Source organism: Bubalus kerabau, chromosome 9, assembly GCF_029407905.1.
Source record: "Bubalus kerabau isolate K-KA32 ecotype Philippines breed swamp buffalo chromosome 9, PCC_UOA_SB_1v2, whole genome shotgun sequence".
Lineage (NCBI taxonomy): Eukaryota > Metazoa > Chordata > Mammalia > Artiodactyla > Bovidae > Bubalus > Bubalus kerabau.
The window spans coordinates 52,525,122-52,545,009 of record NC_073632.1 but is presented as its reverse complement, the minus strand read 5'-3'; the positions used below and the strand labels follow the sequence as shown (position 1 = coordinate 52,545,009).

The 19,888-nt window shown below is 38.8% G+C and overlaps 1 protein-coding gene across 4 annotated transcripts in view; it reads right to left on the bottom strand.

Moving 5' to 3' along the window:
• The window catches only part of PREP (prolyl endopeptidase), a 133,456-nt gene that overhangs the window by 70,637 nt on the left and 42,931 nt on the right, over positions 1 to 19,888 (bottom strand). For all 4 annotated transcript variants that reach the window (XM_055535321.1, XM_055535322.1, XM_055535323.1 and 1 more), the window contains exon 7: positions 9,991 to 10,096. In XM_055535321.1, coding sequence (XP_055391296.1) covers positions 9,991 to 10,096 — 106 coding nt within the window. The remainder of the gene's footprint in view (positions 1 to 9,990; positions 10,097 to 19,888) is intronic.

Genomic DNA, 19,888 nt, shown 5'->3' with positions numbered 1-19,888 from the left:
GGAGTGGGTTGCCATTTCCTTCTCCAATGCATGAATGTGAAAAGTGAAAGTGAAGTCGCTCAGTTGTGTCCAACCCTCAGCGACCCCAAGGACTGCAGCCTTCCAGGCTCCTCCATCCATGGGATTTTGTCGCTAGTACTTCATATTTTACTTCAAAATTAATGGGTTTTTTTCTTACTTTTATATTGTCTTTTGATGTTCCAATTCTTTTGGGTTGCTGGCATTCCCACTCAGAAACACAAACTTATTTTCTGATAACTCCCTGTCTCTCACAGAAGCCCTCCTCCTTAGTCTGACTTTTTAATGCTCTGATGACTTTGCTCAACTTGAGACAACTCATTTGTTTCAAGTTCCTTGAATGTTTATGACCCCCCACCCCACCTTTCCTCTCTACTTTCAAAGGATGGCCAGCCCCACCAGGCATGAACATGGGAGTCAAAATTGTCCCAGATACCCAGACACAAGAGGTCACCTGCCTTGCACTGCAGAGATGCCTGAGTGAATAATTTAAGTGTCTGACAAACACTAAGCTTCCTTTTGTAGTACTATGTTAGCATGTAGTGTAGACTGATTTCTAATGCAGGTGAAAGCTAGTTTTCTTTCCTGACATGAAAGCATTAAAAGGAAGGCATGGTGAGTGCTAAAAATTTTATCAATCTAAAATGATCAAACTTCCTGCAAGAAAAGGTAAAAAGCTGAGAGACAGGTTAGTAAAAGTCTGGCTGAAGCTTAAGACAAGCTTCTATTTCCTTACAAGAATCAGCATGTCAGCATCACTCATCTTTTCCTCCAATGTGGTTGCTCAGTTGCGCAGTCGTGTCCGACTCTGCAACCCTATGGACTGCAGCACCCTAAGCTTCCTTGTCCTTTGTTATCTCCCTGAGTTTGCTGAAACTCCTGTCCATTGAGTTGGTGATGTCATCTCATCCTCTGTTGCCCCCTTTTCCGCCTGCCCTCAATCTTCCCTGCATCAGGGTCTTTTCTAATAAGTTGGCTCTTTGCATCAGGTGGCCAAAGTATTGGAGCTTCAGCATCAGTCCTTCCAATGAGTATTCAGGGTTGATTGCCTTTAAGATTGACTGGTTTGATCTCCCTGTTGTCCAAGGAACTCTCAAGAGTCTTCTCCAGCACCACAATTCGAAAGCATCAATTTTTCAGTGCTCAGCCTTCGTTATGGTCCAATTCTCACACATCAGGGTCTCATACATGACTACTGGAAAAACCATAGCTATGACTGTACAAACTTTTGTTGGCAAAATGATGTCTCTGCTTTTTAATATGCTGTCTAGGTTTGTCATAGCTTTTCTTCAAAGGAGCGAGCATCTTTTAATTTCGTCCCTAAATGCTGTGTCATGAGCAAAGACCACTTCGGGTCCATTTTAAGGATGATGACACTGAAGCACAACGGTGTTAAGTTACCAACAACAAAGATTTTAGACATTCAGAGTTCTTTGCACCTAACAATTACTTCTTATGGATCCTATTTAAAAACTTCTTATTGTACGTTTATTCAGAATAGGGCCAAATGGTCTTTTGCTGCTGATTATCCTATGAAATAGGGGAAAAAAGTACCTGACCTGCTACAGAAAAATGAAAGAACCCAAAAGAAAGGGGAACAAACAAAAGACAGACAGCAGACAGGAGAGGGGATTTAGAGTTTCCAAACCTCAGACAGGTCCTCACTTGGGCCTGGACATGTGTGCTTGGTGACAGCGCCGGTGATAACCCTGACGCTGTGCACTGGCAGTCCCGTGGTCTCGTGGCCTCCGTCCAACTGGCGGGGAGCGCACATCCGGCAGGGACAGGCTGTCATCACTGCCGGCGCCGGCACAGCGCCCGGCACAAAGTGCGGCACAGGTGCATGTCTGCTTCATGACTAAATACAACATTCACATAATCCTGTTTCAGACCGAGCCTTATGTACATTTCTCGATAAGGTAAAGACAAGAGAAGTAACCAAATTTAAAAGAAGTTAGCAGTTTCTTCCACTTTCCCAGTAAGAACATTTAGAAATACAATACACAAAGTTAAACATGTATAAAAGCATGTTGAACATCATCTTTTGTATTTTTAGGGTATACATTTTCATGAAAATATTTTAAAAGTTCACATATTGGCAAGAAAAAGGAAAACTCTGAGGTCTGACATTTAATTGTAATGCAGAAAATATGTGAACATTTACTCTAAATTTAGTCAATATGAAACAACTTTATGTATTCATAATATTTATAGCAAATTTAGGAAACAAAGTATATATATATGCATAAATAAGTATATATATATTTCAAAAGAAATAGTAGTCTTGATTTAGAAAGGTACAGAAATAGAAGAAAATCCAGACACAAATCATACTCTTGCAAGGTTCCAGATGATTAATTTGAGCTACTCCACAGGCATGAATCACACTAAGAACTGCAGGGGTCAAGACTCAGCTGCCTTTCCCACTGCAGAACTAATAAAATGTCATGCTGCCTGGTGTCCTAAGTGATACCTTGGCACCTCTATACTTTCAATTATAAACAAGAGAAGCAGAAACCTTCTGCTCACATAATATACAGGACAGGAGAGAAACGGTCTATACTTTCTTTCATCGTTCTCAGGATTTAATAGAAAACAAAAAAATTAATTCAAAAAAGTTAAACAGCCCAGAAGGGTAAAGATTACTCACAAGTAAATGAACAAGGTGGCTTCTCAAGCAGGGCCACCTGAGCACAGGATCTCTAAAGGGGCAAGTGAAGTTATCAGAGACAAGCTGGCACCCATCTACTATGAGTCTGTGTTAAAGAAAAGTTATCTGACACTTGTTAAAATGATAATGAAGACTACTCAAGACTACTGCAATAAGGGAGAGAGATCACACAGAACTCAAATACAGAAAAGATAGCTGGAGGTTTATAGCCAATGTGCAGAATGAGGGGGTTGGTGGATCGAAAATTACTAAGAGAGACATCAGGGTAGGGGGATTCTTGGTGAAAGCAGGTTAAGCACATGAGGGATAGCTGGGGGAAGGGGAATTGGATCCATACCAAGGGTACAGGACTGTCTTTAAACTGACCTAGCAGGATTCTCACTACAACTGGGGCTCTGCAGGCCCAGAAAGTTGAGCGGGGGGACAAGGAACTAAGACTGAAGCCTAACCGAGAAGAGGCTCAGAGGAGCCTGACTCAAGTCTGGTCAAGGAGAGAATCTCTATTGTTGTCAGGCACTGTTCTAGGTGCTGGGGACCCTATGGCGAATGAGACAGACAAGGTCCTTAACCTTGTGCAGCTCAAAAGTAATCACACACACAAGGTTTTTGTATGGAGAGAAAAAAGAAACCAGAACAGGAGAAGGGGTAGAAGGGCCAGAAGCAGGAAAGGTATCACAAGAGCAAGAGGAAGCATGTTAACTCCTAGGGCAGAGGTGCCTCTTTCCCCAGAGAAAGCAGAAGTGACTCGGGACACGTCTCCAGCAGCCAGAGCAGAAGATGGTGCAATATTCCTTGAAGGGGGCCTGCTTAGCTATTTTGAACACTTGGAAAATTATAGAGGCTTCTAAGGCCCAGACAAGAGGCCAAGTGCAGTTTCCATCCAGTGATGAGCGAAGTGTTCGGAAAAGTAAGGACAGGAGCAGCTACAGCATCAACTGCAGTTCCTGTGAGCAGCCACGGCCCACAGTTTGCAAGAAATGTCATATTACTACTAAGTAAAACTACTGCAAATGTAAGCGGCAGAAGTGAGGTTCTCCAAAGAGAGGCAAGGGTAAAAGAAAGATCCTGCTCACAGAGTAGCTCAGAGCAAGGTCAGCTAGTCCTTGAACAGAAAATCAAACTGGCATAAATGTAAGTCACTCAGAGAGCATACTTTTAACTCTCAAGAGTTTAAGATTTTTTCCATTCTATATTTATGTAGTATGTGTTATCCTCTTCTGTGGTATTAAGCAGCCACTGGCCATTTTTTGGTGCTTCTCATTTCAAAATGCACACAGGCAGAAGGTTTTCTTGGAAAACAAAAATGACAGAAATGTTACAAAAGAGCTTCCTCAGTGAAATTATTTAGTTCTCCAGACAGGATATTTAGTGATGCCCTAATAAATAAAGAATTAATGTATAGGGCAATGCTGGTAAATCTCCCTGCCTTTAAGGTAAACATGATTAAAATGGTAACAGAATGGCCTGAGGTTATCATAAGGGGTATCAATTTATGCAATATAATGTTGATGATTTCATAACACTGGATTTAGTTTTCAGTCACCAGCTATTCAGTTTAACTCACCTACTATTTCAGTTAACTAGCACATTTAGCATTTAACTTAAATATTATTATTTCCTTTAGTTTAAATGGGGCAACAAAAATGCGGAAGCAGTACGGGAATGGCATGAAAAAGATTCTGGGTGGCAGTCACAGTCCCCAACTGGGTATATGCTCTCTGTAATTTTCAGTTATTAACCTGAAAAATTAAACGTGCCCCCATGAGAGGCACACCTCTTCATGTTTTCTTCCATATAAGGACTCTGCTGATTATGAATCAAGTTTTACATAAAATAATACCAAAATCTGTGTTTAGAGCAGCTTTGATACTAAAGATACATTATTTTTAGGGCATCTTTAATCTATTTAATCTACTACCTAAAACCATGGTGTGATGACTCCAAATATTCCCCTTTCAGTCAAAAAACACATGGATAAAGAAAGAAGGCATACGTGAGAATCCACTCTATGCCAGGAACCCTGCTAAGCCCTTTTCTGTGCATTTTCATTACTCTTCACCATTGCTAAGTAGGTATCACTTACCTATTGCTAAGCAGGTATCACGAAGTAGGTACCACTGCCTCATTTGTAGTTGTGCAAATATGAAGACAGAAGGGATGACTTTTCCAGGGTCACCAATTATTTAGTGGTACAGTTGAGATTTTAAAGTCTTATTGTCTCAATATACCCAACTGTAATGAAGAGGAACTATTTAAAAAATTTTAATAATCACAATATCAATCTTCTATGTCTCTCCTGTTATAAACCAAATACACTCAGTGTCTTCAACATTTAAACTCACCCACGGTACTTGTTTTTTCTAACCAGTCATAATCATGTAATAGTGTATGTGTGCTCAGTCGCCCAGATGTGTCTGACTGCTTGCAATCCCATGGACTGTAGCCTGCCAGGCTCCTCTATCCGTGGGATTTTCCCAGGCAAGAATACTGCATTGGGTAGCCTCCTACTTCGGGGGATCTTCCTGATCCAGGAATCGAACCCATGCTTCATGCATTGGCAGGTGGATTCTTTACCAATGAGCCACGTAGGAAGGCCCAATCATATAATTAACTCATAATAAATCAGCAGTCAATTAAAAAAAAAACACATACACACACTACCACCACCAGCCACACACACACACACACACACACACACACACAAAGATCTTTCTAATCCTGACCTACACAATTAATTGACTTTTGAACGCAAGAGCGGGAACTGATTTCCAGTTCATTTTCTTAGTACTGGTCAATCACTGCAACTGTTGAGAGCTTTCAGAATCCTAGGACTGCCATTCAAAAGAACTCCTCTGAGGCTTATGATATTCATAGGTTTAATGCTAGTAAAGCGAAAAAAAAAAAAAAAAAAGATAGGCCCAGAACTATACCCAGAATTTAGCAGCCATCACTGGAGAACACTCTACAAATTGCTCCCAATTTGTCTGTGTGCAACTCAACAGCTTAAAATCCATCTATCTTATTCAGGTACATTGTGTTTTCTTGTTTACAGGATATTCTATATTTTTGAATCAATGAATTCCACACACCGGTCAGTTTAGTATTCTCATTTTTAAAAACGGTATGAGGTTACTGAAGACTTGTTTGCTCTATTCTTTTCCATGTGGTTTTCCATGAGCTCACTGGGAAGGTCTTTTTGATACATCCACTTGTCTAAACTGATGTATTGAGTTAACTGATCAAACACTAATCTAGGTGTTACTGTGAAGGTATTTTATAGATATGATTAAAGACCATAATCAGTTGACTTTAAGTAAAGGAGATTATCCTAGACAGTCTGGGTAGGCCTGAGCCTTCCAGCAGAGCTGAGGCTTCCCTGAACAAGAAGAAATTCCACTTGTGGACGGCAGCTTCAACCTATGCCTGAGCGTTTCAGCCTGTCCCTCCTGATGGCCTGCCCTACTGGTTTCAGACTTTCCTAGCCAGCCAGGCCTCTAATCTTGTAAGCCAATCCCTTGCAACAAATCTCTTAATATATATCTCCTACTGGTTCTGCTTCTCTTGTTAAACCTTGACAGACACATTCACTAACCATTGATATTTCACAAATATAAAACACCTAGCAATAACTTTAGTAAGAAATATGTAGTTTCCTATATAATTCAGAGGTACAGTCCCAAATAAATGTGAAGATTTACACGTAGTCCTAGTCAAACATATAGCTGGGTTTTGTTCAGATCAAGGCAAAATAATCTTAAAGTTCCTCTAGAAGAATTTTTTTTTAAAAAGAGAGAGAACAATTTGGAAAACAATAATTGCTAAATTTACTGAGTGATTACTCTGTGCTGGGTTTTTCACCTAAGCTACACAAAAATCACCTAGAAAACAAAGACAGTGGTCTCATAAGTCAAGAAAAGATCAAGTTAGGAAGGGAAGCCAGGACCTGGCATATTCTCTAAGTATCTTCCAACCTGAACATAGCCTTCAGGATTTTTAAAAATGCTTCCCTCTTTCATTCCTCACGTTTATTCATGGCTGCAAGGACTAGAATCTTATTTATGAGGGCCCAGTGCACCTCTCGGACACGACTGAAGTGACTTGGCGGCAGCAGCAGCAGCGCACCTCTACGCTGCCTTCCTCCTGGAATCCCAATCTCTGCGTATCATACCCTCCTCATTCATTTCTCGTAAATGCTGAAAACATGGGGCAGAGAGAGGTAGTGGGAAAAAAAAGGTAAGGACCCTAAGTGGTCAGGAAGAAAACAGAGGCACTGGCACTTGCTAAGTCTCGTTCAAAGTAGTACCATTTATTATGAAAGTGGACACAGAAATAGTTCAGAGTGCGAAAGTGTGGATTTTTCTCTGCATTTGGAGTCAATTAAGCAATTTGTGTATCTTTTAATAACAGGCCTGAAGTGAAGTGAAGTCGCTCAGTCATGTCCGACTCTTTGTGACCCCATGGACTGCAGCCTACTAGGCTCCTCCGTCCATGGTATTCCCCAGGCAAGAGTACTGGAGTGGGGTGCCATTTCCTTCTCCAAAGGACCTTCCCCATCCAGGGACTGAACCCGGGTCTCTCACACTGTAAGCAGATGCTTTACCATCTGAGCCACCAGGGAAGTCTACAATTTGTAGATCTTTTGTGCATCTTTTAATAACAGGCCTACTAATAATTTAAAGATATAATGGAGTAATAAATAGAAAATGAAAGCAGTGCTCTCTGGAGGAAGACGCTGTAACTGAAATTTCTGATAAACTGGAGAAAGGCAAAGTCCCTTCCACCGTCCTAGGCCCAAGCGGGAAAGTGAGCAGGACTACAGCACAGTAATTTCTGTCATCTTGTCTAAGATTCGACCTTCCATGTTCAGCTCTGTGCAGAGCTAGACTTGCAGCTTGGGTGAGTGACTCTTGAGTGGGGTGTGCATCTTTCACAGAATGTGAAAACCAAGGTGGATGTAGTATTCATGTATCTTTTTGTTTTATGGATCTTGCTTGAAGAAGTTTAAAAATGATGCAGTACCCAATTAATAACATAAAATGGTATATATTTTCTGATCATAATGTAATATAGATAAAATACTAATAATGAGGGAATCTAATCAACAATTAGACATGAATACAATATTGTATATTTTAAAAATTTGTGTCAACTATCTCTGAAATATGGGGCTTCCTATGTGGCACTAGTGATAAAGAGTCCATCTGCCAATACAGGAGACGCAAGAGAAGTGGATTCAATCTCTAGGTTAGGAAGATCCCCTTGAGTAGGAAATGGCAACCCATTCCAGTATTCTTGCCTGGAGATTCCCAATGACAGAGGAGCTTGGTGGGCTATAGCCCATAAGGTCATAAAGAGTTGTAAATAACTGAGAGACTGAACATACACATCTCTAAAATGTATTTATTTCATATTAACCAGAATATGGGGTAATTGCGCCATTATCTGGGTGCTAAGGGCTTCCCCAGTGCCTCAGTGATAAAAAATCTGCCTGCAATGCAGGAAGACACAGGTTCGATTCTGGGGTCTGGAAGATTCCCCTGGAGGAGGGTATAGCAACCCACTCCAGTATTCTTCCCTGGAGAATATCATGGACAGAGGAGCCTGGCAGGCTATATATAGTCCATGGGGTCCCAAAGAGTCGGACAGGATTGACGCAACTATGCATGAGCTCGAGCACTGGGTGCTAATATCCCTGATAGCTTTGGGGTCTGGGAATTCTCAGCACAGTAAAACATGCTGTTGAAAAGCTTTAATGCTTAATGATGGTGCTGATATGATATAAATGTTGGAGGAAAACAACATTTAAAATAAGCCATCTCGGCTAACAAACACATGAAAAGATGCTCAACATCACTCATTATCAGAGAAATGCAAATCAAAACCACAATGAGGTACCATTTCACGCCAGTCAGAATGGCTGCAATCCAAAAGTCTACAAGAAATAAATGCTGGAGAGGGTGTGGAGAAAAGGGAACCCTCTTACACTGTTGGTGGGAATGCAAACTAGTACAGCCACTATGGAGAACAGTGTGGAGATTCCTTAAAAAACTGGAAATAGAACTGCCTTAATGACCCAGCAATCCCACTCCTGGGCATACACACTGAGGAAACCAGAATTGAAAGAGACATGTGTACCCCAATGTTCATTGCAGCACTGTTTATAATAGTCAGGACATGGAAGCAACCTAGATGTCCATCAGCAGATGAATGGATAAGAAAGCTGTGGTAAATATACACAATGGAGTATTACTCAGCCATTAAAAAGAATACATCTGAATCAGTTCTAATGAGGTGGATGAAACTGGAGCCTATTATACAGAGTGAAGTAAGCCAGAAAGAAAAACACCAATACAGTATACTAACGCATATATATGGAATTTAGAAAGATGGTAACGATAACCCTCTATGCAAGACAGCAAAAGAGACACAGATGTATAGAACAGTCTTTTGGACTCTGTGGGAGAGGGAGAGGTGGGATGATTTGGGAGAATGGCATTGAAACATGTATAATACCGTATATGAAACGGATCGCCAGTCCAGGTTCAATGCATGATACAGGATGCTTGGGGCTGGTGCACTGGGATGACCCAGAGGGATGGTACGGGGAAGGAGGTGGGAGGGGGGTTCAGGATGGGGAGCACATGTATACCCATGGTGGATTCATGCTGATGTATGGCAAAACCAATACAGTATTGCAAAGTAATTAGCCTCCAATTAAAATAAATAAATTTATATTAAAAAATAAATAAAATATAATGGGGAGCAATTTTATAAAATAAAAAAATAAAATAAAATAAGCCATCTCCAGAATTTGCAACTGGCTGGTCCTGTCTTGATACCTACAGTTTCAGGAAGCAAGTTAAGCTAATACTGCACGTGTGTCCAGTACTGAGAAGCTGTCTTATGATCACATATTAGCCTGTTAAATTGTCACTGGTGTTTGATCTCTTTCCCGTGACAATCTGTACCATCACATCTAGGCAGTAATAATACTTTACAGATCACAGGGGCAGCTTCTCCTGAACAATCTTCATCTGCAATATAGACAGGATAACTTTCACACAGAGAAACATACAAAAAATATGGTTAGCCTTGATCTACAGAAAAAATGCTAAAGCCAACAAGAGCTTCATTCAATTCTTTTTCATTTTAAGGAATAATATCAAAAGAAAAGATCATAAGACCTGAGATGACATGATTAAATGTAAGAAGGTTTCTTGGGAAATCAATTAGAAGACCAACATAATTGCTTTTTAATGGGGCTCTCTGGAATAATCATCTGTGTTTGAAAGACAGCTTACCAGTGATGCCATTGGGCTCCTGATGGAGGTCACAGTACCAGAGTCGGTTTACAGGATCACATCCCTCCCGTATCGACAATAAGACGTAGCGACCATCGTCAGATAACTACAAAGGAAACAAAAACAGCACAGGGAACTTAGTAGAATATATTTTTTGTGAGAACACTGTTACACATTAAGTTAAAAAAAAATTCACTGGTGTATCTTTACTGAAAACTTATGACTGGATAAGAAAGTTAGAAAAAAAGATAACATCAATTTTAACTTATCTTGCAGTTTATCACTTTATTTTAACAAAACATAGTGAAATGTTTAAGTTGAAAATATCAGTATATGTAACTGAATGTCATGACTCAAAATGACTTTTACTTAGCACCTATTCTTTATAGTCAATAATACTGTAATAATTTTGTATGGTGACAGATGGTTATGGGACTTGCCATGGTGATCATTTATTGTAATATATTTGATTGTTGGATCACTATGTCGTACACCTAAAACTAATGTAATATTCTATGCCAATTGTGTATTTTTAAAAGTTTAAAAAAATAAAGTCTATCCTTTAACTGAAAAATACATGCAATCTGTCATTCTCAATATTAATATCCTAAATTTGAATTTTTGTCATGGGTTACACATTTTAAAAGCTGTACTAAATACGTAAGAATTAGTAAAATGGGTGTGAATACACAAAAGTTCATTTGTGGTTCATAATGTTCACGTTAACAAGTTTCTATTGAACAAATGAACAACTTTTTACACGGATCTTTAGTCCCTTATACACAAGGCAGAAGAAATAAAAGGCTGTGCTTCAGCAGCTATCTTTTAGAATACTAAACAGAAGAATCTTAGGTAGCAAAAAGAATCTTGATAAATACTAATGCAACAAATAACACTGTTTTGAGTTGTCAAAATTGATATAAGTAGTATCAGACTATATATCCTTTTGCAACTAATTTTTTCATTCAATATTTAAAAAATTAATATATGTTGATACATGTATATTTGCTTCACCGGTTTTACCTGAGGTAAAATATTCCACTGTAGGAAAACACTATAATTGATTCATCTTCCTACCACATGAGCATTTAGATTATTTCCATTTTCTTCGTTTATGGTTTTCGTCCTTATTACAAGCAACACTTGTGCCTTCATTACATGTTTCCTGGGGTACAAAACTACAAGTAAAACTGCTCAGCGATACAATATGCACATACTCTACTTCACCAGATGTTGCCAAATTATCTTCCTAAGTGATTTTACTGACTTACACTCACATTTCAGTTATTTTCCACATCCTATTCTGAAGGTGAATTATATGTGCCATCTTCGCTAGGCCATGGTACCTAGATATTTGATCAAACATTACTCTAGATGTTTCTGTAAAAGTGCTTTTCTGAATGAGATTGACATTTAAACTGGTGGACTCTGAGTACAGCTGATTACCCTCCATAATATGATGCGCCTCAACCAATCAGTCAAAGGCCTTAGCAGAAAAGCCCGACCTCCCCCAGCCAGCAGGAATTCTGCCAGCAGGTGGCCTCTGGATTCTGAACTGAAACTTTCCTGGGTTTCCAGCCTGCCAGCCTACCCTGTAGATTTTGGAAGTGTCAAGCCTCCATAATCATGTTAGCCAATTCCTTAAAAAAATTTCTCTGTCTCTGCATATGTATTGTGTGCTCAATTGTGTCCAACTCTTTGCAAGCCTATGGGCTTCAGCCCGCCAGGCTCCTCTGTCCATGGGTTTCTCCCAGCAAGAATACTGCAGAGGGTTGCCATGCTCTTCTCCAGGGGATCTTCCCGACCCAGGGACTGAACCCGTATCTCCTGAGCTGCAGGCAGATTCTTTACCACTAAGCCACTGGTGAAGCCCCTATATATATATATAATATACAAACCAACAGGATATTTGTATATCTTATATATATATAAAATATATTATAATATATATAATTATATTGTATGTTAATATATGTTATATGTTAAATATATATATATAATTATATATATTATATATATAAGATATATCAAATATCTTGGTTCTGTTTCTCTGGAGAACTCTAACTAATGCACTTACCAACAACAGCTATCCTTTCATTTATTCATAAAATAAATATTTGCTAAGCAACTATTATGCACAAGACATTTTCCTAAGTGCTCAAGATAAACTGGGGCTTCCCAGGTGGCGCAACTGGTAAAGAAGCTGCTTGCCAATGCAGAAGACACAGGAGATGTGGCTTCGATCTCTGGGTTGGGAAGATCCCCTGGAGAAGAGCATGACTACCCACTCCAGAACTCTTGCTTGGGAAATCCCATGAACAGGAGCCTAGAGGGCTATAGTTCATGGGGTCGCAAAAGAGTTGGACATGCTTAGCCACTAAACAACAACAACAACAATGCAGTGTATTATAAAATGGTAAATGTCATACAGAACATATAACAGGCCTGGGTAAGGGAGGCAGGGTGTGTGGGGAGGGACTGTGGTTTTAAATATGGCAGTCAAGGTAGACTTCATAAGAAGATGTCTTTCCACTGTCTTCTGACTGTCACTGTTTCAGATGAAGTCACTCCTTATGTTTTTCTCCCTATGTATAATGTGTTTTCATATCTGGCTGCTTTTAAGATTTCCTTACTGTCTTTGGTTTTCTGCAAATTGATAATAATTTACTTTAACTGGAGTCATCTCCTTCAGATTTGTTGAGCTTCTTGAATATTTGGACTTGTCTATTTTATCAAATTCATAACATTTTTGGCTGCTTTTTCCTCATATAATTTTTGTATCCCCTCACCCCTACCCTAAGACTTCAAATACATCATGTTAGGTCACTTAGTATAGTTCTACAGTTGAATGAGACTGTGTTTGTTTTTGTTTCAATTTTTTTTTTCCCTCTCCATGGCTTAGCTTCAACATGCTGTCTTCAAATTCACTGATTTTTTTTTATAGTATCTAATCTATTATTAAGCCCATATAGAGAATTTTTTGATTTAGATATTTTCACTTCTAGAAAAATACTTGGTTATTTTTATATTTTCTGTTTCTTTGTTATTTACATTAACATTTGCTAAAATCCTTTTAAATTTATTTTCATAATTGCTTTTGAAAAGTCCATATCTGTTAATTCTACTACTGTCATTTCTAGATCTGTTTTATTAACTAACTTCTCTCCTGGTTATAAGTCACATTTTCTTGCTTCTTTACACATCTAGTAATTTTTTAAAGTTGGATTTTGAACATTCTGAATGCCATCTGAATTTTTTTGGGGGGGGTCCTTCTTTAAAAAGTTTTGAGGCTGTTCATTTTATAGATCAGCTTAATCCATTCAAGGCTTATTTTCAAGCTTTGCTGGGGCAGGTCTCCAGTCATACTGCAAAAGCATGGATGGCCATTCTGGGGTTTTTGCTGAATACCCTGGTTGTTCACGAGTCCTTTCCACTTTAACTGGTTAGAATGTGAAAATCTCCCACTTGTTAAATCTCTAGTAGTTAGTTGTCAGCTTACAAGCTCCTGGTGGTTGCTCACAGCTTGAATCATGGAGCCTCAGTCTATGCATGTATGGCTTAATAGTCAGTCTAAGATTCAGGGGGACACCAAGAAGATTCCCAGGACTCTTAATGGGTGGTTCCCCTCCTTTGGTTTTGTGCCTGCAAGTTCCAGTGGCCTCACTCTTCCTGAATTCGGATCTTTGGATTCCTAGTCCAGTGAGGCTGCAGTATCCTGGGGGTTCTTCTTCCTTGTGCCAGAATCAGAAAATTCCTCCAGGCAGAAACCTGGGGCTATTGTAGGAGAACATCTCTCTCACAGATTACAGTCCTATGATACCTGTAGATCAATAGCTCCAACAGATGTTTTTTCCATTTTGTATAATTTTCTACCTGTTTATGGTAGCAGGGCTAGCCCAATACCAGTTACACTTATGGCCAGAAGCAAAAACTTGTCATTATGTTTTTATTTAACTCATTTTTAATTCTTTATTGGATACATTTTTAGGGTATATTATCGTATGTTTAAAATACATAGATATAAAAATTAAGAATGTGTAATTGAGGACTAATTAAAAAGAAAATATTTATGATTCATAAAAAAACCTAATAATAACATAGTTTTTATCTTACTACACAGTAGGATAATTTAGGGTTTTACTTATTAGGAGCATCAAGCTTTTAGACTTGGAGGAATTAGATTCCTGCTCTCTGGAAATGTCCATCCACTTTCTATCAGCAGGTTTGTAAACCAAGTGTATGTCAATTAGGTCTCTTCTGCATTTATAAATTAATCAAAATGGCTATGTGTGTCTAAAACATGCAGCATTTTTAAGCACACTGTATGTTAAACATCTTTTTCTCAGGAAAAAAAAAAAAACAAAAAACTTTTTAAAGCACAGAGATAATCAGTACTTGTAAAACAGAAGTGGGATTCCAAGTAAGTAGAGTTTGATCAAAGATTCTAGAAAACTGTTTAATGTGGCTGTTCTTTCTTTGTGACATTCTGTCTAAGTTCTGAAGTAGTCTCCTTTCCAAGAAACTGAATCACATTTTCTCGTATGAGTTTTGGTCACAAGCTACACAAGAGGCCAAATGATTCAGGTACACTCTCTCCATCTCTGTCTAGGCTTCTTATAGTATTTTCAAAGATCGTCAAATGGTTTTGGAAAAACTGCATATACATTTATGATTTCCATGAATTCTTTTCTCCATCCTCCATCCAAATTACTTGTCATTATGTTTTAAGTGGGTTTCTTGAAAATGAATATCTGAGTTGACTGAGTTGAAAACTCAATCTAAGAACCTGTATTTTGTCTTTCTAATTGTTATTGCTTCTACATCTTACTTTTAATATTCTAGTTAACTTGCTTTTCCCTTCTCATTTCCTTTTTATACTGTACTAATATAAACTTTTAATTAAGATAAACTTCTTCCTAAACTTCCTCTTCATTGACTGCTCTGTGAGTTAAATACTCTTGTTTCTAGTCTTTTACACATTTTCCTTAAGTTTTTCATATACATAGCCAATAAACCAGTGTCCAGAAATTCAGTTTCACCTTATTTTTGAACTCTCCTATATTATTAAGAATATCATTAGCAACATCACAATTGTCACTTTATTAAACATAACAGAAAGCAGTCTCATTAATAATACTTCATACTTTTGTTCTCTTGTCCTTTAAACAAAGACAGACTCTTATAGCTTAGTGCTTAGAGTCATGCTACATCAATCATAAGTGATGGCTAATTCAGCGGCAGTGATTCAGCCAACAGAATGACAGGGCAGTAAAACTCACTGCAAGAACCACACCAAACCTTCGATGACAGCTGTCTCAAGCACATCTAATGAGTTTTTCTCGGTATTTCTGGCTGCACTAAATGGCTGCAGCAGTTTATATTTAATCTAAGGCAGGAAGTTCCAAGGGAATTGCTGTTGGGATGCCAATTAAGTCAGTCTCTCTTCCTTACAACTCAGATATTTCATAGACACTAAACAAATATGCTCAACTGCAAACAACTCTGAATTTTCAAATGCTCACACATTTGTAAGTCATTGTTGCCCCCAAAATATATACATTAGGAAATACCTTCTTACACCAAAATGTAATCGGTAACAATGCATATTCAACCACCGCCTCACATTCAGACTATTTCAAGACAGTTTAAAAAACTGAATTTTGGGAGTCACTGGGAGGGGAAGACAAAAATACTGTTGATTGCGGAGGAGACCTTAAATCTCAAGAGCAGAAAGCGAATTTGCTGAAATCCAGATAAAAGGAAAATAGAAAAGCAGGAGAGCCAAGGGTCCCATCAGGCCTTCATGAACAGTATAAACTCCAGTTCACAGAACACTGTTTTCCTTTAAACAATATGACATCAGAAGAAAAACCATGTTCTCTAGAATCACTTAATCTCATTCAAAACCACTGACTTTTTGCAACAGGGGTGCAACAATGCTAGCCTGACCGATTATGAAATATGTAATTCTTAAGTCACAGCTTCCTTTCACTTTATGTCCATATAATGTTAAGCAAATTTTCCTTAAGTCAAAATGATTTTATTTCATGAAAATCTGCCTTTTATATAAATAAATTCTAACAAAAACAAAATTCTAAGAACTGTAAATAAAATATTTACATTTGTTGATACTAAGTCCACTGATTATATTTCAAACAACACCAACAGGATGAAAGCTAAAACTATCATTCTTACTACTGACAATTCATTTTAAAAAAAGTGTATTTCCCTTTAGACACAGTTACCTTGGCAACCTAACTGTATGAGGTCATTTGCTGAATTTGGTTAAATATCTTTCAGATCAGATCAGATCAGTCGCTCAGTCGTGTCCGACTCTTTGCGACCCCATGAATCGCAGCACGCCAGGCCTCTTTAGAAAATGCTAATTAAGAAAGACAGGAATAATATCTATTGATATTATTAATATCTAATAATATTTGTTGATAAAAGTATCTGGAACAAGAAAAATTCAAATGTATAAAGAATGTGGTATTCACAGAAAGTATGTTGGTCATTCAATTATGTCCAACTCTTTGTGATCCCATGGACTGCAGCCCACCAGGCTCCTCCGTCCATGGAATTCTCCAGGCAAGAATAACTGGAGTGTGCTGCCACTTCCTTCTCCAGGGGATCTTCCCGACCTAGGGTTGAGCCTAGGTCTCCCACACTGCAGGCACATTCTTTACCATCTAAGCCACTAGGGAAGGTACAAAATATTTGGCAATCTGCTGGTACTTAGCTATTCATTATCCATAACCAGATGACCTTGAAAGATAAAAAAACAAAGCCAAAAGCCATCCTCCCTTGCTCTGGGGTAGATGAGGTTGAAGATAAAACTGTCATAAACGGTAGCTGGTTGTAAAAGGAGAATCCGCTGCCAGGTAACTTTCCATCTCCTTTACCGAAGACACAATTTAACATGTGCCATCAACCACAGGCATCTACTATTTAGGGGAGTCAGAGCTGAGGCTGTTTATTCAAGCAACATTTACTGAGAGTCTCCTGCAGCTGAGCCAGGCTCTAGAACACACAAATCAGAGCAGGACAGGGCTTTGAGATCGAGGGCTCAGGTGGGAAAGTCAGACACACACATTCACGCACAGATATAAAGTAATACTCTAAACATTAATACTGAGAAATCTAACAGGGAGTGGCGCTGGAAAGAAGAGTGAGATCGGAAAAGGTCTGGGGGAAGGAATGGTCTCTAAGTAGTTCTTTAAAGAAAAGCAGAATTCCTCTAAAAATGGTTGCTTGACTTTTTCCATTCTCACAACTGCTATGATGACATAGTACTGGTTCAGAGAGCTATACCTAACATACTCATTCTTAAGTACTCACCTCACAGACAGCAGCATTTGTAGTGGACATGGCAGTCTGCTGAAGCACTCGTTCCCCTAGCTGCACGGCGCTGGGAGCAGACAGCACTCAGCTGAGAACCTCAGGGCCTTGTCCTCCCAAGGACATATTCTTTTGGGCTCATCCCACATGCAGAGGTACAAAAGCCCCAATCCCTCACTCCTAGTTAGGCAAATGCTGAAGTGCTAATAACCTAGCTCATAGAAGCTCCCTGTAGGATTGGCCGAAACCCCTGTCATGACTTACTCAACTTCTCCCCCTTCTACCTTCACTCCCCACCATCAGTCAGTTCAGTCACTCAGTTGTGTCCAACTCTTGGCAACCTCACGGACTGCACCATGCCAGGCTTCTCTGTCCCCAGCATAGGCAGATGTTTTAAAAGCACTCCCACTAAACCTGACCTGTGACACCATGCAAGGCATCATCTCACCTGGTTTCTCATCCTGACATATTTTATACTATTCAAAGGAAACCTTCCAAAGTGAGGCTTCTGGTTTTGAAGAGGGACACCCAGTCAATAATAGCTGCCACGTGCATTTCCAGTTATCAAAAGGGCATAAAATATGGGGTTATCAGACTTTATACTTTCATTAAAGAAGCCATATTAATTCACTGAGAAAATTTAACTGTGTGTACTGTGGTATGGGGCCTTACTGAGACAGTAATATTTACCAAGGAAACCTTTGACAGACATCACACAAACATCACACAAACTATTCAATGGCGTATGTATTTTATACTTTATTCTGTTAGATTCACATGTGCTGTTCCAACACACACATGACTCAGCACATTTGGGAATACGATCCCTACAGTCAGCTGCCAGCAAACATGAAATCTAGAGATAAGCAGGAACCAGGACAAACCTCCAGGGAATCTAGTCCCAAATAATAGGTTTTTACGAAATTTCTTCAGTGAACACCTCATGGAGGTGTCACCGCGATCCATTCAGACCAGAGTCTGGGTCAGGCTGCACTGTGTTCACAGGCAGTCAACATTTCTACCACTCGCTCATTTGAGGCTTTTTTAAAAAAACAGGAAATCAACCGAAATAAGTGTTAAATTAAACTAATACACTGACAATAGCAATTTCTCCAGAGAACAGGATCTTTGTATTTTAAACAATAAACTTATTATTACTAGCATAAAAATCCTGAAGTAGATGAATCTGGTTATTTTTAGACTCAATATAGTAAAAAAAACAGCTGGGCTTTCCAGATGACCTGAATAAGCCAGCTTTTCTTCATGCACCTCTTATTAAGAGAAAATTGACAGACAATCACTTCTTAATGTTTTAAACTCTCAAGCTTAATGTTTTAAATTATCTCCAAAACTGTCTTCCAAAACATCAAGACACATAACTAATATTTACATATATACAGAATATGTGGACTTTCATCAAACTTATTATCCTTTTCAAAAAAAAAAAGCTCTTAACTGTTTTATGCTAGAGCTTCTGGACTCCATGGTTACATAGTCTTGTGTTAATAACCAAATCTTCACGGACATGACATTTCTTTAATATATATCATTTTTTCTACTTAGAAACCAACAAGAAGAGGGTGCAGGAAGTTTTTTCATAACTTGAAAGTACATGCACTTTTTCAAAGTGAGAAAAGTCTTTTATATATTACCACAAAGAATTAATTGTATGTATAAGAAAAGTACACTAAAAAGCAGCAAGACTTAAAATTGCCTGGGAAATTAACAAAAGGAGTGACAATGGATTTTCATAGCATTTGAGAGCTAACCATGTTCCTCTCACAGCAAAAAACTATCAATTTTATTTCATAGACTCTTTTGGATTCTTTTCATAGTAGTTGTGAATCATAACAACTTCTCTTTAATATTATGTATGTTTCCAAAACATAATCTAGGAAAACTTTCAAATGTCAAACTAATCACCTAAAGGGACAGCTTTTCATTTATGGGACTCGTTATGGATTTGTTATAAAAACAGGAGACAGCATCAGCAGCAGACACACGGGGTAGTCATTCATAAGCAGTGTGATGAGCACTGACATAAACATTTCTAATGGGTAGTCCTAAAATCAGCTTTCCCAATACTGGGTGCTACCACAGCAAGGAGGGAGAAAAGAAAGAAACCCCAGCACTCTAGAATATGTTGTTGGGTATGCCAGAAACAGATATATCAGAACATTCTAAGAAAAGAAAACACATTCAAAGTAAAATGAGCAACGGAGGTCTCAACATGTTATAGTCACTCTTTCTCATCTACCTGATTGTTTCTCTGGCACGTGAGCTTGGTTATTTAAGAATTGACTGTTCTCTTTTCTCCCCTACTGAGCTGTAGGGTGGTGGTTGGGGGCAGCTGAGAAAAGCGATGATCAACAAATCCAATTTTCTAAGGCAAAAACAATTCTCCCCCATCAGGAGCTGTTTCATGAATTCAGAGCAGTGCCCCCTGCAGCCTTTCTCACATCCAGGTCTTTAGTTTGGCTTCCTGGCTTTCTGCCTTCCCCACCACGCTCTGCCCTGCACATCCAGCAGCATGACGGAGCTTATTGCTTCGTGCAGTGCC